The sequence below is a fragment of the Spodoptera frugiperda genome, chromosome 15 (assembly GCF_023101765.2).
Source record: "Spodoptera frugiperda isolate SF20-4 chromosome 15, AGI-APGP_CSIRO_Sfru_2.0, whole genome shotgun sequence".
In the NCBI taxonomy this organism is placed as follows: domain Eukaryota; kingdom Metazoa; phylum Arthropoda; class Insecta; order Lepidoptera; family Noctuidae; genus Spodoptera; species Spodoptera frugiperda.
The window spans coordinates 4,846,408-4,863,701 of record NC_064226.1 but is presented as its reverse complement, the minus strand read 5'-3'; the positions used below and the strand labels follow the sequence as shown (position 1 = coordinate 4,863,701).

The following is a 17,294-nucleotide window of genomic DNA, read 5'->3' as shown; positions in this document are numbered from 1 at the left end:
AACTGGATATCGTAGGGAATCCTAATTGTACTTTTCTGTTGTTGTACGAAAACAACTATTTGATAGGAAAAACTGATCAGTTACTACTTTTTCTTGTCTTTTTAAATGCTAAATCTAATTTGCTAAAACACTCACATTATGACAGTAAATAACCTCCACGATACAATTACTAACATCTAACCAAAAAAGGTTCGTCTAAATTGAATAGAACTTCAACTCAAAAATTAAGTTTAACTGTTAAATGGGAAAGCAGTAATATCCCATACACCTACAACCGACAGTCCTCTGCTAATCCCCTTACGATGGGCCCCTAAACTTTCACCTGACCACCGGCAGACGGTCTAATGCCTATCTAAACAATGCAAATACTTGGACATATGTACACATACGTGTCTAATATTATGTACAGAACTTGAAAAATACAGTCATATTCACAGATAGGTGTTAATTTTTAATCCTAGATTGAGATGGAGATAAAAACCCATCTAAATAAATACTTTAAATACTAAATTCATACCAAAAACGCGTCATCGTAGATACACAAACAGTTTGTGCGTCATAATCAGCATACTTATTAACCACAAGACGTCTACTGAACATAGGCCTACCCAATGACTTCCAATCAAGGTTAAAGCTAAAATTATTTATTTAAAATAACCGGGATGACACTTTTGAACGTCAAAGCAAATATATTATAATAAAAAAAAAAATATATCTGCCTGCTACGATCAATCCTCAAAGAATCTATTTGCTCGTTCCAAGGTGTAGATTCCTATGGAGAAGAACGAACAAGAAACTCCATAGGTTACTCTTTTTCAATCAGGTTCACAATACATAGTTACATAGTTACTCATCTCAGATCATTTTTCATACTAAACTGTCATAAATGTTATGGTCCTAAGTAAAATAAAGTGTTATATCGGAAATCTTGTTACTAACCCAAAAAGCAAAAAAACATGGAAAATCAAACCAAAAATTAGCAGCTAGACGTTAATTTATAATCTTAAACAGTATTATTGAATTATACTTGAAATGTATTGTCCTACAAAGATAAAAACAAGCTTAAGATTTCACGACTCATACTTTGGTACATTTTTAAACGAATTAGTGTTAAGAGGACGATAATTTTAAGATAACTAAATATATTTGAGTACCATTGCTAATAGACTACACGAACGGGCTTGTTATTTGGAAAATAATAACAAGAAACAATAACATAACCTAAGTTTTTAAATCTCTTTTATATGTATTTAGAACGATTTATTTAATTAGTATCGATTTGGAAAATGTCTCGTCTGAATGAGTTACAATCCGGTTGTTGGTAAAAGGTTCATTTCCTTTCACGAAACTAAAATGTCATACTAACGTTTAAGTTACATAAAGACTTCCTCTTTGTGAACAGGTTACATATTTCTTTAAAAATGTATGTAAGACAAATGTCCAATTAATAAAAAAAAATATGGGAACCGCCTTCAAAAACCGCCTACGTTTGAAATATACTACGCTGAAATCCGCATCAAAATCGGTTGAACCAAACGCGAGATGGGACCTCCTTTTTAAGTCGTTAATAAAAACCAAAAATTTTGTATTATAGTTACTTAAAAGAATTCGTTAAATAAACAGAACATCGTCCGCAATTTACTTTCTGACATATTTTGCGTTAACATCACAATCATCATCACAATACCTGCCCTAGACTTCCTAATATATACTTTTCACTACCAAAACATAATTACAACGAAACTTATCAAGCACAACCGGGAAAGGAACACAAACCCTTGCATATCCAAACTAGTACTTGCAGTTGTTAAGTAAGTTAAGCTGTACCTAGGTATCAACTGACCGTCCTGTCTACCTAGGTAACATGACCTGAGTCTCAGACGCCCTAGGGCTTAGGTCTAAGCCTCACAACCTTTATTATACTCTACTTTAATACTCAGATTTAACTTTACTACAAGTTCCGGTTAACTGTGTCTTAGGTTGTGTTCTTGGTGTTAATATAATAGTAAGAAAATGTTAGATTATATTATAATTCTTAGCTATGCAATATTCCTTAATCAATGTCTACTGAAGGGGGTCACTATTTGTGAAATAAGTCATGGTAATAGGGGGTGAGCCTATTGCCATATACCGAGCACAGTTTCAGACTACGTGCTACCACCGAGAAATTTTCGAAAAACCGAAAAAGCCCAATAATACGTATATAATATATGAGACCCCTTGTCCAGCAGTCGCACTTGCGACCACTCGACCAACGAGGCAGTCAGTTATTTCTTTAACATAATTTTACATTTTAAGAGTAAAGATGGAGTTTCTTCCTCGTTCTCTACAAAATAATCGAATCACAAACCCCGTAAATGAACACTGTATCAAATGATAAACAATACAACAATAGTACGTCTATACCATAAATCTATCTACTCGTATTATAAAGTATTGTACAAATGTTACACCTATCATGTCGGTTTAATTAAGAAAATCATCCCTCAGTTCATCCCCTCGCACTCGACCCTACATTTGACACCATTTTATTAATTCACTGAGTATTTTCAGTTGTGAGTGAGTGTATGTTTATTTGAGTTCGTTTATCGAGATTATAGTGATTGGATTTGTATATTTAAAGTTTATAATATTTTTAAACAGTTTTATATTAGGTATATAGTTTACCTACTATGTTCTGTGATACTTTTTTAAAGTATCAAAGAGGTCAGCTTCGCCGATATTTAATAGATTTTTTTTTCGGTTAAGGGTACTTAACTATACTTTTATAATTTTTTTTCTCGAGACTTATTTTTTACAGTATTAACAGTTACCTAGCCACTACAATTTATCATTACACGTAATTTTTCTAAGTAAATCTACTTAACCGTGCCTAAAAGGTTAAGTAGATATAAGCATCAAAACATTTCCATATTTCGTAAAGATTTTAACAGTACGTGCGTAATGTTATTTAGAATTGTTAACGTCAAGTATATGATGCTATTGTTCTCTGCTTTAGATGTATGTACGAACATATTATATAACATATTGTATGTACGTAGATATCTGAAGTAACAAGCACATCACTTCTCAAACAAAACGTATGAATTCAATAAGACCGATACGATTTAACGAACACCCCTAGAGGGTAATTAATTCAATCGCGTATAAGGGCGGCGCTGAAGGAAACGTCATCATTATCTAAGCCGTTGTTGCGGCAACGCGGTGCCGCGGCGTGAATGAGTGTCGTGTGTCTCTCAGGCTTTTGTCCCTCCCCTCGTCAATCGGTAACACATTTACCCACTTACGACTGGGTGAAAACTTGCAAAACGAACACCATTGTTAAGATCGCTACAGACACAATGCCCTGTCGCTGCGGCGCGCTTATCGACTGCGCGTCAAAGAAGTTCAAAAGCTCGGTTTAGACGTTCGCTATCGCGGCGTCGTTTGTCAGTTTACGCCGGGAGCTATGATTGTCTCTACGTTACAAATGGCCTTTTTGAGGGCGACGTTTGTTACCGTTTTAATTGACACCGCGAAAGTATCACAGCACTGAGAAATTTTCGTATCGCGCGACGTCGCGTGTGTGACGACGCGCCGGCATTCGACTTTGAGGTGCCTTTGTTTTGTCCTGTACTCAAACATAAATTCACATTATAATACAAACGTACCTACATATCATTTCTATTTTCATAAAACCTACTTGAAATAATCTCCACATTTCGATAAATGTTTACCTTATAAAACAGTAAAGTGGCGCAGATTTCCCCCGCTACGCGTGCGCCGACAGATTATTTTCCGTAGAAGCGCGTTACGATAACACGTAGCAGTTAACAACGTCTACGGCTTTACGTAACAATGTGCGTTTGAGTATTAATCTCATTTGTGTAATAAAATCTGTGCCTTAGCCGAGCCGATGGCAAGGCGTGATCCGGCCGTGAAATGCTTGCCTCCGCACGATAATCCTGTTAGGTTAAGAAGGTTTCTACATATTACGTGCTTTGCTACGCCTTAAGGATTAAAACGACGTGTACGCATAACTCGATACTTATTGTTAGGGAAGACATACCCTCCGCATATCGATTTTCCATCAACTGTATCATAATAATGTAGCCACTATGAAACGATGAACTCGTCTACGAATTTATAGGTATTCATTTAGCGGGGACTAGTCCAGCCGGGCTTAAGCGATTACGCCACGGCAAAGATGCAACGTAGATTTACAGCAAAGCTTGCCATGACAAGGTGGTCATCGCAAGCCCCTAGATCTTTATGCCGGACAATGAAGACAAAGGACCTTTAAATTATTCAGACAAAGTAAAAGCGACCTTAATGCTTGAAGCGTAACAACCATTTGTAAATATTTAAGTTTGCGCGTCAATTTTGTGTTAAGACGAATAGTTTGCATGAGAGAGGAATCGGAGAGCGTCTGGGAGGCTAAACCTACCCTCGGGCCAGTAGGGGGCCGTCCATAAATAATTAATCTGCAGCAATGTGCGTCCGACGGTTAACTAAATCCTGCGGCGGTTTAGGAAACTGGCCGTCGGGGATACCTCAAGAACTGAATATTGTTTCTTGTTTCAATCCTGTTCCCAGATAGACGGTGCTCGATGTAATCCCAGTATTTGGGCTACACCGCAGGCTTCATTGTGGAATTAAATTTTAAATTCAATGTTAATGCAAGCCCTGAACATGAAGGTATGTAATATTAAATATTTTGTCCGCAATGTTTCGTAGAAGACATGCATATCCATTGTTATGGTTTCCTGTTGTTGTATTTTTCCTGCATGCTTATAAATATTCGTATGTGCGACATATTATTTAATTTAATACCTAGGATAAGGTCAAAGACAAACTTCAATGAAAATAATGCCTTGCATATAATTACTTGTTTTAATTTTTGAGGAGGAAATCATCCAATTTCTTCTCCCGCTAAGGTGAGGCTAGAGAGAATGTCAGATTCTTACTGTGTTTGCGACAGGTGTATATAATGCCTGAGATTGTTTTTAAAAACAACTAACACATTGACGAAAACTGGTTATCTCACAAATCACTCGTAATTCATATACTTGTATTTAGTTAAATATCCTGTCAGACTTTAAAATTCTAACTTCTCAGTATAACCGCAAAAACAGTGTTAAACTCACTATTCAATACAAAAGTGTAAACAAAATCTTCCGAATTAACATACCCACCATATTAATTAAAATAAGGTAATTATCACAATTTATTTTAAAACCCATTGTTGAACAATCAAAACATATTCCTATAATACTCTTTTAACATCTGTCAAAAAGTCACATTTCCTCACAATATATTTAGAAGAAAAATGGCCACGAAATATTATGTTCTTCTAGATGAATGACTCCAGTATGTTTGTAACAAATATAAGTAGATATTATTTAGCCTGTCTGTGTATCAGTTTGTCCGGGCTAGGAAGCCCCACGAGCAAGCAACAAGCGTCTTGCGGCTCTGCGGATGGGCGCGGATTAGGCCCGGTACCTCTATAAGACACTCGCGTATCTATACATTATCTGTGTACATTATTTTGTTTGTATTTAGAAGCTGGCTGTGATTTGAATTGGTTCCAATTTTGAATTATTTTTTTTTAATTAATTTAGTATGTCACACGAAAGTTATAATAAAATTATTCATTATTTTTGTTATTCTTTATTGGCGTTTGTGTTTGTTTTCGACCAGTGTTGGATGTGGTTAGATACTTTTTTGTTGGATGAGTAACTTGCTTATTAATTTCTTATTTACATTAAAATCTCATAAAAACAAAAGTAAATAGGAACAATGTTCGTGCTCGTTCGTCTCCATAGAAATCTACACTTTAGAACGAGCAAATAGCTTCACTAAAAAACTAACCGACAGACAGACATTTTTTTAATATTATAATATTTGCTTTGACGTACAAAAGTAACTTCCCAGTCTTTTGAAATAAATAATTTTGACCACAATTACCATACACGTTTTTGTAGTTCCTACAAATACATTAACATATTTAATACTTAACAACTTTCAGTTAAAACTAAACTGCTCTCAGACAGAAGTTGTAAGCGAAATTTAATTTGTATGGGGGACAAAAAGTTTGGTTCAACCCAATAGAGCCTGTTTCAAACTCACGTGTAAACTGTGGTGGGGATATTGGATTATTGCACCGTTATCTAGAAGCTTCGGTGACCATTAAAAAGTTAAAATAATTATGTGCCAGTAATGTATATAGGCCTTTACCCTGCAGTGAGATGAGTATACATATAAGTATAACATACCATACATACATTACATAGGTACTATACCACATTTTTCTTAATCTAATATTAAAATAAAATGCTCAATAAAGGAATCGATTCCAAACCCTCTCGCTCGTTATGATCAGATTTCTGAAATCTAAGCTAATATTAAAAATGATACCTAACTATTATTTAAAAACATTACCCTATAATGCCATGAATCGAAAGGCACCAAAGTAAACCTCACATATCAAAATATTACCAATAAACTATCAAACATAATCCACCCAAATACAATAAAACCTAACCAAAACACAAACACACACACACACAGACAGACAGACAGACACCATTCAAAATAACGAACATTTCATTGCGTAACACTAATAACAGCTTTTAACTCATTTAAATAAATTGATCAACTAAAGCCGCATTAGCAAAGTCGCTATTGCGTCCATTCTAAATCAATAGTAGAGGGAATGCGACCAAATAATCGCAATGCAGTTAATGAAACCATTTGAAAAGTTAAAAGCTTGTTTAGGCTGCGACCGCCAGCGACTAATTAACGTCGTACCATAATACCAGCCAGTGTGAACGAGGACTTAGCGGCATTATCGTCTATATTGTACTAATGTTTAGTTGTTGCCACCAATGGTCATTATGATTTGAGACGCAAATTGCTATATTTGCCAATGCAATAACAAAATATACCTAATGAACTACATGTTACCTGTGGACTCTTCTGAAAAGTAGCCTTTATCACTCTCCAGTCTCCTCACTTTATCTAGAAAGAAAGAGAAATGAAATAAATAAACATATAATAGAAAGAAAGGTGAATAAATAAATACATAATGGAAAGAAAGAAGGAAAAATAAACACATGGACTTAATATACGGGTTATCGTTATACTAATGTATTTGTTTTAAAATAAATTATTGGGCATATACCATTGGTGTAAAAAACATTTATTTCTACTGCTTCAATGTTTTACTACCAAAAATCAAAAATCAGCCTAGACCAATCGAATCTAGTTTGGTATAAACTACCTATTGGAAATCATCTAACTAGATTTATGAAACTATCTATAAGTAACAATGCTACCCACACAGTCTACCTATACAGCCAAGATGAATAGTAATAAAAATAGAAGTAAGAAATAAAGCCACAGGGATCAACACATGGATCAACTACAATTGCTAAAACGGCGTAGACCCTCGTAGCAAAGTGCTACGAAATATGGCTCACATACTAAATAACTAAAAATTTGTAACATAAATGTTCGTCATTGTAATATTTAATTCATTTCCATTAACCCTATTCATAACCGTCTAATGACTTCCACAAACAGCAATAGAACCGTGTTATTAGAGTTTATAGCGTCAGTCAGAAGGTGGGATTACTGAAAATGTACGCGCGGTAGGCTTTCAAACGAATAGTATTATTAAAGCACGCAGACAGACTCGATTTAGTAATTAATTTTACCGCGCGAAGTACACTAAATGCACTAGAAACTATAATCCCCATTAAAATGGGAAATAGTCGACTATTCACTTTGCCATCAAATATAATTTTGGCTTCTAAACGCGAAATATAATTATGTGTTTTGGCAAATCCGTTGTGCGGCGTGTGCACGCAAATGTACCTGTTTAATGTCATCATCTTTTCAACGTACATTTTGTATAATGATTTATGCAAATATAGTCAAAGTACATTAGAATAGGCAACGAGCGAACGTAACTTAAATTCTATTCACTGTAAACAGAGTGAAATTGCATCAATAATTCAATAACAGAGTTTTCAGTCCCAGTTGGTAAGTAGGTAGTGCACTTTGCCAACGACAATCCATCGAGAATAAAATAATATGAGGCGATCATTTTCATTTGCTTCCCGACCGCTCAATTTTTCGCATAACGCACCACCCAATGAAAACACAAATTAATCTGCTCATTTTTTGCATACAATTTTATATCATTGAGTCCAAATATCTGAATGCGATGCATTTCGCGCTCCATAATCCCGTGTCAGTGCGATAGTTATGGATTACTTTTGTCTCGATTGAATTATTTCATCATAATAAAAATATATTATTATTAATTTGTTATTATACCGTGCGCGTCGAGTAATCCTCAAAAGGTCCGCGCTCGCTTTGTTTACGCGTGCTTTTATGCGAGTTCAATGAAGGTGCGCCGTGAAATCCGAAATCAATATAGGAGAGCATAGAAACAAGAGTGCGGGTGAGGCCTGTGTCGACGCGATATCCAACACGGGTTCGGATTAAGCGACGTCAAATCCGGGATTAAGCGGGGCCGGGATAAAACGGAAGCCGGGATCGGCTCGAGCTCGGGTCAGCGGGATTTCGCCGGGCAATAAAAGTGTCTGCAGCCGATTTAGACTGAGCCCGCTGGCAATTCGGCGCGGCTACCAATTGCTAGGTAATTTCGGCGTGCGAGCGCGATCTGTCCGCACAAAGCCGTTCTAATGCCCGCCAATGGGATTAGCCGAGTGTCGTGCGGCCTTTACAATTTATTGGACGGAATCAGACGTCTGAATTAAGACGTAGTTCCTTGACGCGTCTCGATGAGCTACGGCGAGTATAATGGTCTTGGCACAGAAGACAAAGCAAATGTAGAGCGGTATGATAAGCCCTTAAGAAATAATAATCTGCTCTCGGTATTCAAAGTGGACTAATCAAAGTTTTTTCTAAACTAAATCCCACTCGTTTGCAATGGACGTCGCTCGTCTATTATAGGGGCCCCTCAGTAATCCGGATTGGAGATTCATTAGGGTGAGATTATACTCTATTGAAATCTGGCTTAAGCGGGCACGGGCGGATCGGATCGCGGACCGCGGAGCGAGCGAGCCGGGAAACACCATTCATACAATGATAGTGCTCATATGAGTGATGCGAAATTCATCTATTTTAAGTAGGTTTAATATTGACGGCGAATTAAAATTGATTTCGCGAATGGGAACTGATTGAGTGCCGCTGTAGACTTTATGATAAACCGGCTTTCATTAAAGGACTTGCGAAATCGTTTATTTGAATGACAAATTGCGAAAGTTATCATTACTAAAATACAATTAGTACACAAGATTGGCTTGTAGAACAATATAATCGACACATTATACAACCATCCTCAGCTCAGACGTCACGTACAGGAAGTTTTTTTTTCTATGCCTAAGCTAGACCGCAAGCCGGCGGCGATTTCCAAGTACTCCATTATAAAACTGATTCATGTATGGAACAACATAATCCTGGCCTACTTTATGACGTCACGCCTTTGTTACCTGGATTCGAATAGCCATTATGATAATCGCAACCTTAATACAGAAGTCATAAAAGCTAAAAGGAGCCGACAGGAACCTGATCGAAAACACCGTGATGAATCATCCTATATATGTTATTACATTAGGCTAATCAATTGATATTCTCCACGTGTTAAAGGAAACTCCGTGTACCATAAAAGCACGTAACATCAACGTTATTGGATAAAACGTCAACATCAAACGGAGACGGTAAACAAAAACCGTAACAGAGCCGTACCATTTGCCGGATGAAAATATTGTCCGTAATTACCGAGATATTTCATGTTATTTTCTATGATTATGTAGTGGGGAGATGTAAGAGTATGTAAGGTTAGTAGGGTAGTGTGTGTATGCTACGCGATTCGTTAACTTGTACGAAATTTCCGAAGTAGTTCGACGGCTTACTAAGCCGTATTGAACGCAGCATCGCCTCGCATTCTGTACGCTTTCACCCTTAAGAAAATTTGACGTTTTCTTCATTGTTTAGTTACGTTTGATTTTGAGTTCATATTTTTTTTTATTGTTAATTTTTATGATTCTGCTATTTATCTCAATAGCTTTATCTATGTTTACATTGTTTTATAATTATTTCTTATGTAATTTTACTTTGTTCTTTCGTCATTCATATCCTTATTAATAATGTTGTTATTAAATAACATGTATAGTAAGTATATAACATTAAAATATATTTGTTGGCTATAATCTGGCCAGGATTTATGAATTTTTATAACTTCGAGGGCTATTGAGTATCAGATACAAAAAAAAAATTAATAGCAAAATATATTTTCTACAGGTAGAAGTAGGTGCCTATATATGTATGACTATTCGATAATATAATAAAGTTCCTTAATTTTATTATATTTAAATTTTTCAAACAATAACTTTTATAACATAAGTATTCCAAAAAAAATCATGGCCACACTTAACTAAAACAAGTAAAAAAAAATGACCCGAACCAAAAAAAAATTGACCCGTTTTTTTTATCCGTAACCTTTATACTGGTACTTTATCCGGTCAATACCGTCTGGCTGATAATAAGCCAACGTAGGTAATAATAAAATGGAAATGTTACAAAAACTCAACACTTAATCGTACTAGTGGCTTATCTCTTTTTGTACTCGTCCACTCCGGATTATTCCCGGTCCGGATTAATCCGGGAATAAAATATTTATATCCAACATAACGAGCTTCGAGACAAAATAATATGAGCAAAAAAATATAGTAAATATGTTTATGTTTTTCGTAAATAGAGATGATGATATGTAAATATTTTTTACTACTTTTGTTTTATTTTTTTCCCAGATTATCATTATTATCCGTTATTAGATATGTTCAAAAAAATATTTGCTAGTAGTCCGCCGTTAACGGGCAGAAAGTCACAAGCTACGGCCTCGGTTAAAAAACTACTGGCTCGGTCAAAAACTAGATGAAATAAATCTGACCTTTCTGATAAAATAAATAAAATTAAAAGTAAACTACATCTGCGTTTTTAAACTAAGTAATAAAAGTAATTAACATAATATGCAACTATTGCCCTTTCAAAATAACGATAAAATTCAGTAAAAAAAATACTCATTTAAAATCTTTAATGCACATAAAAATATCCAAAAAATAATAAATCACAGGACTTTGATCCCTTGCGTTTTGCGAATAAATATTATTTTCCCATTGCAAGCGATAAGCCGAGTGAACAATCCAGTTCTCGAAGAATACCCCACTTAAAAGATTTAAAATTAATCGATTGTGGCCCGTCCGGCCGTGAAGACACGGACATGCATACTAATTGAGATAATCCTATCGAATTAAAAAACGACACTGAATTAGTAAATCAATAAAGAGATTTTGTGAAAAATTTGGTGTATTTAATTTAGTTGCGTTATGTAGACTTAGGAATGTCCGTATATGCAATATAATTTTTGTAAGAATAAAAATAAGTCTGCACTTTGTAAAACAGTAAAAAAATTGCCTGAAAATCCAAAAAAAAAATATTACAAACGACCTTTTGTTGTGTCAATGAGCGAAATGTTTAAGAAATAAAAGTGACGTAAGACATGAAATATTGAATGTAGAAACATTCGACAACTTTACAACCCCTACGGTAGGTCGCGGTTTCGACCTACGAGGTTCATTGACTACCGACGAACCCCTTACAAAACCCCTCCATTCAAAATCCAACTTTATCCACCAACTATTAGCGCACATTTTTTAATGTCGACTAAAATCTGGTAGCTTTCTACTGCAAGCTGAAGATAAGCCGGCGGATTAGTTCGGCGGAACGGAAAAAAAGAATAAAAAAGTATAAACTTCAGCCCTGATTGAGTTCAATTCTTTTTAATGTATGGGGTTTGACAACCCTGCCGCACACATCCCTAGATAAACATGAATAATGAATTTGTGTTACAAGATTAAACTGATCCTGTTGCTTTTGTGTTGAATTATTGGCCGTTTTAAAAAAAGATATTTTAAAATAGTAAAGAATTTTGGACTTGGTGATGTGGTCACATGCACAGCTTTGCACGAGGTTAAGCCAATAGATTTTAGTACACACAAATAAGTCATAAACTAAAATATACGAGTAGTTTACACTTCAACAAGCCTCAGAGAAAAACCGTGATACCTAATAATTTACTAACACAACAAAAACCCGAGCCTTAGTTCGTCCGATTAAAAAAATAATATGACACGGCACACGCACGGCCTTGTACACACACAAACAAACATCACCTGACTCGTGTAGGCTGTATTGTAAATAAAAAGTGATTGTAAAAGGGACTGGGGCGAGAAAATCCTGAAAAAGGCCCGCCCGTGGCAATCCTGGATACTGGGATTCCACCTATCCCGCTTTACCTTAATCCCGCGCTCAGAGAAAACATACAAATATGTGTGGGTTTATCTGCTTTTGTGTGTATACACGTGCCGCCGACAAATAAAGAGTTTTGACGTATTATTTCCCCACGCTAATAATGGCTTTTGTGAATATCAACTTTGGATGGCACTTTTTTAACGGTCTTCATTTCTATGGACAAACGTTTTCTCTATACGCTCGTTTATTGCACATTTACATCTCTATTGAATACAGTTCCCATATACAACTTCTGTTTTGCATTCTATGCGATAAAACATGCAAAATGCTCGACCACCGATTACTGCCGGTTTGCCAGCATCCAGTCTTGCGCGTATAAAACCTTAATTTCGCATTCTTTCAAATCCAAAGCTAAATCTTCATACTTAGTGCTACTGCGTCACATATTACGTGCGGGCACCACTTGGCGCGGTCCGTCGAGGATAATCCCGTCTTCTATCTCGCTCACACCCGCAGGTATCCCGCGCAAATCCTCGCCGCGTCCCTCTCTAATCCCTTATTTGAATCTTATCAGATCTCAGGAGATACACCGGTAGTGGTAGCCATGTGTGTGTAGTGAGTTTATCCCCTAGGGTTGTCGAAGAAACTATGATTTTTGGGAGCTTAATCTTCTTAAGAAAAGCTTTAAATCTTATACACTTGACGTTCCATATTTTGCTTTTTATAGTTTTCATTTTAAAATATCATTGTTGTCATCATTTATATGATGCTTTAAAAGGACTAAGTAAATTTTTAAACTCATAGTCTTAATGTCTACATAAACAGAATATATGACATTTATTTCTAAGTAGAATAGCAGTCTAGCTTTGACTACGGTATCACTGCTACCTATTATCCAATTAAAGACGCAATTACAAACAGGACGCAACTAAAAAAAATATTCATAAAAAATTATGCACACCCCTAAAGTCAACGCAACATGCATTAAAGGTGCGTCCACACTGAATCCGCGATTAATGGGCTTTGAATGTGCGATTGAAGCCAAATTTATGTATCTGCAACCCGTCACCAGATTACCGCGACACCAGAATGGAGATATGAGCAGCTGCTTTGATCTGTCTCCAAATGATCATAGTAATGGCTGGACGGGGATTTTCTAATATAGACATCCTGTATTAGTTTGCAGTACTCACTCGCATTAGAATACGTGACTAACATTAGTGTGGCAATATCTTTATCGAAATGTTTAATCTTTAAAGCTTAATTTCTTTATAGAATCCCTTAAGTTCCAATTTTAAATTCAAATTATTGGAATATTTCCTCTAGAGTATATAAATTAAACAGCGTCCATATTTTAAAGGAAGCTTGAGAATTAAAGGTTTATTTCTTGCGTCTGTAATAAGATAATATTACTAACCCTTTGTAGGGATTAAGATTTTGTTAAGGGCGCCGTCCATAAGCCCTGCCAGACGGGGTCCCGCGATTAGGGTGAACGAGGCCTTTGCCGCTCACTTCTATGGTTTTTACGATGCCCTAAACAATGAGAGGAATTGTTTCAAAAACGTAGTTAGATTTAGTGATGCTAATGAAATAATTATACGCTGCGGATTATGTGGTAGACGATTGTCTTTCAATTTAAACTGTTAAACAATTTTATTAAGAAATATTACGATTAATTTTCTTTCTAGTCTGCTCATACGATGACGTAACGAACATGACAATAAGCTCGTGCAGGGCCGCTCCGAAGCACAGGCGGCCGCACGACCGGAGTGACAATCCGCGGCTCGGCCGTAAGCCTAATCTTGACAAATGGTCCGGATCATCCGTTACCGGAGCCTACAGGCCACGGTTATTTGTCCACACAACTCCACCGCCACGATTTTTTATCGATTGATCAGAGGCTCAGCTGATTGCCTCTCTCTGTTGTTGCCGACAGATTAATTCACACACGGAACCGGGAACGTGTAGTCTACGTGTTTGTACACGGCGTGCGCATGTAGTAGTGGGTTTAAAACCAAATTAAAGTCAGACACAAAAGAATAATCGTAAAGGATTTGCGTTATGATACGCACACATTGAAACGTTACGTGTAATGTAATCAGAAGCTGTTTATCGTTCGATTTTGAATTGAATGTGACATACGATTTACGACTTTGTGTTGTGGTCAAGTAGATGGTGTTTGGTAAACTTATTTTAGTAGCATTTAAACAGAATAAAGTAGATAAACTACTTTTTACAGTCTTTAATATTAAAAATGCTACTTAATGAAAATGACAAAAAAAACACCCGAACAGTAAGTTCTGAATTATTACGAAACAAAGCACCAACTAAAACGAATGAGCCAAAAATCAACAATTAAAAAATGTTATCAAATATTTTTCCGATTACCATTTGCGGACAACGATATCTCCGTATAGTAGTCAGCTCATCGTGAAACCGGTCCCTAACTGGCTGTTTGTGTGCGTTAAGCCGAGTGCATGCCTCAAATTGGGCTGAAGCACAGGAGATTATCTCAAGATGATTGATGGAGGCGGCCGCCCCTCGCCTCCTTCGCTCCTGACGTTCGTGATAACCAATCCATTGCATTGATATGATTGGGTAATGTAATCCCCGTGTAATTAGGTAAAAGTTAATCGAGTAGCGATTACGAGACAACAGTTTGTATAAAAGACAGATGAGGAAAGACTTCTGAACCAGTTATTTTCAATCAAAGTGTAGAAGCACACAATGCAACTCAATTTATACAGCTACTTTAATTGCAAGCCAACAATGAAGCAGAAAATTCTAACAAACAGCGCAGATCAAACTTTTTGTACGTCCGAGTAATAAAAATAAAACGGATTTAACAAGTAAAATCGGGTTTGAACCGGTCCGAACTAGTATTCACTAGAAAATCCTAGTCTCTAACAAAGACCTGAGGAGCTCCGACACGTAGAAAGCTAGCTAAGTAGAACATACATATAGAGCTAAGTATTCGTGATCCGGATCAGGGAGATTAGGTGGCAGCGGCCGGCCACGGTCCGGGATACATCTCCTACCGGATTACTGAAATCCGGATTTCGTTGAATAACTTGCTGGGGATTTGTGACGTAATTTATATAGTATAATAGCGTTTTCTTGTGTGTTGCTCGGTCATCAACGTATTTGGAAGCTTTTATTTATTAACTAGGTATATTTCTTCTGCCTAATTTTCGGTTCAAGTTTATTCAACCACGCATGTTTTTTTACTGCCAGCTGCGACATTTTAAAACCAAATCTGATGTTAATCTCGCTATGCTTTAAATAAAAATAAAATAAATAATCAATAAATTGGATACAACATAAATATTTGATATTATAATGTTTATTATTGCTACGAAATGTAAATAATGGTTTATAGGCTAAGCGACCGTTTTTGAAATGATCACTACTGGGAGATTATCGATACTGGTTATAATATCACTCGTTTACATTAATTCAATGGCCACTAGTATTGTCGGTAGAATAGTATCAAGATTATCCACGTATGGGAAAGTCAGAAGTATAAGTGTACAAGAGTCTATGTTGAAATAATTTCAATATGAGGATTAAATTTTTCTTCAAGCTTTCAAGAAAGACGTTTTTTTTTTAATTCTGAAGTTCGGCCTTCAGAACTTTCCAACATAGAAGATACAATGTTTTATACAGTTGATATGGGGTAATTATATTCGGGATTTCTTATGTAGTAATTAATGCATGATTTTTAAACTTTATATACCAGATTCAGAAAATAAACATTAAACAAAAATGCCCACTAACAAAATAAGAATAAAGTTTATTATCCCACTTAACGTGTGCTCACATCGTGCAAACGAAACAATATAAGCAGTAGGGTGTACACATACACACGTATACGCGGATCAGTCCTAAGCCGGATTACGCGACCGCCGGATTTGGATGTACGGGACTACCAAGTATCTCGAGGTCGACGATATTATGGATTTTGAATATGGAAAATGTAAGTTGGGAATCTTTTTGAATTTATCGTTTTATGGACTTACTAGCGAGGACAGATTGAAATGTTTTAAGGGTTGACCTTTAACAATTGCGTGCAAAGAAATAACAATTGTAATGTGTCTGAATAGAGTCTAATTTATGTATTGTAAAAAGTTTTTTTTTTCGCTACAACAAGCTCCAATGAAGTGTTTGTTAAATTTATTTGGAAATTCTGTCACACGATTTTTTTAGACTTAGTCGTGCTAAACAAATTAAAATTGGAATATGATTTTAACAGGTTATGGATGAATATAACGGATATATATTTTAATAACTTATTTAACGCAGAGATTTTTGTTTATGAATCATAATATTAAGTCATTTATGTTAATAAAATCATACTTATTTTTAATCTAATCATGTTCGGTTTTAGAGAAAAAATGCCTGATTCTGTGAACGTATTGCTGCATCATGCCAGGTAGCAAGTACTTATTTGGTTTTTTAAGTTAGTGAAGATCCTATACCTAATAGTTTTTACTTCTCGTTTCGTTAAATCGGTAAAAGAGATATAGGGACATTCACAACGGAATAAACACGGATGTCTAAACGATTCTAGATACGAATCAGGAGACACCTCTATAGCAACAGCGATAATCTTTATTTGTATAAGCTTATCGATTTATACTAACCGGATAGTCGGCTAAATATTACATTTCTTTCCAAATCCGTAATATTACTGATGTTATCACATATCAAATCTTATATTTTAACATCTTATCTATGTATTACGTCACTATCCGTGTGTGGGAATTTGTTTTTTTTAGAATATTATTCTATTTATTGTAGGTAGTGATTAAGAAATTATTTGATTTGATTAACTATCACTATTTAGCAATTAACTGACGCATGAGCGTCAATTAATTGATGACGATTTAAATTATGAACTTTTAATATTCTTTAATATAAATATTTTATATTACAAGCCCGTTGCTCCTAATGTGACAGATTTTATTTTA

General features: G+C 35.6%; 1 protein-coding gene across 4 annotated transcripts in view; it reads right to left on the bottom strand.

Moving 5' to 3' along the window:
- LOC118274904 (homeobox protein dve-1) overlaps positions 1-17,294 on the bottom strand; it is a 70,294-nt gene that overhangs the window by 11,828 nt on the left and 41,172 nt on the right. For 2 of the 4 annotated variants that reach the window (XM_035592673.2, XM_035592682.2), the window contains one exon: positions 6,946-6,999. The exons of the other annotated variants lie outside the window; for them this stretch is intronic. In XM_035592673.2, the coding sequence (XP_035448566.1) occupies positions 6,946-6,999 (54 nt within the window). The remainder of the gene's footprint in view (positions 1-6,945; positions 7,000-17,294) is intronic. 4 annotated transcript variants of the gene reach the window in all.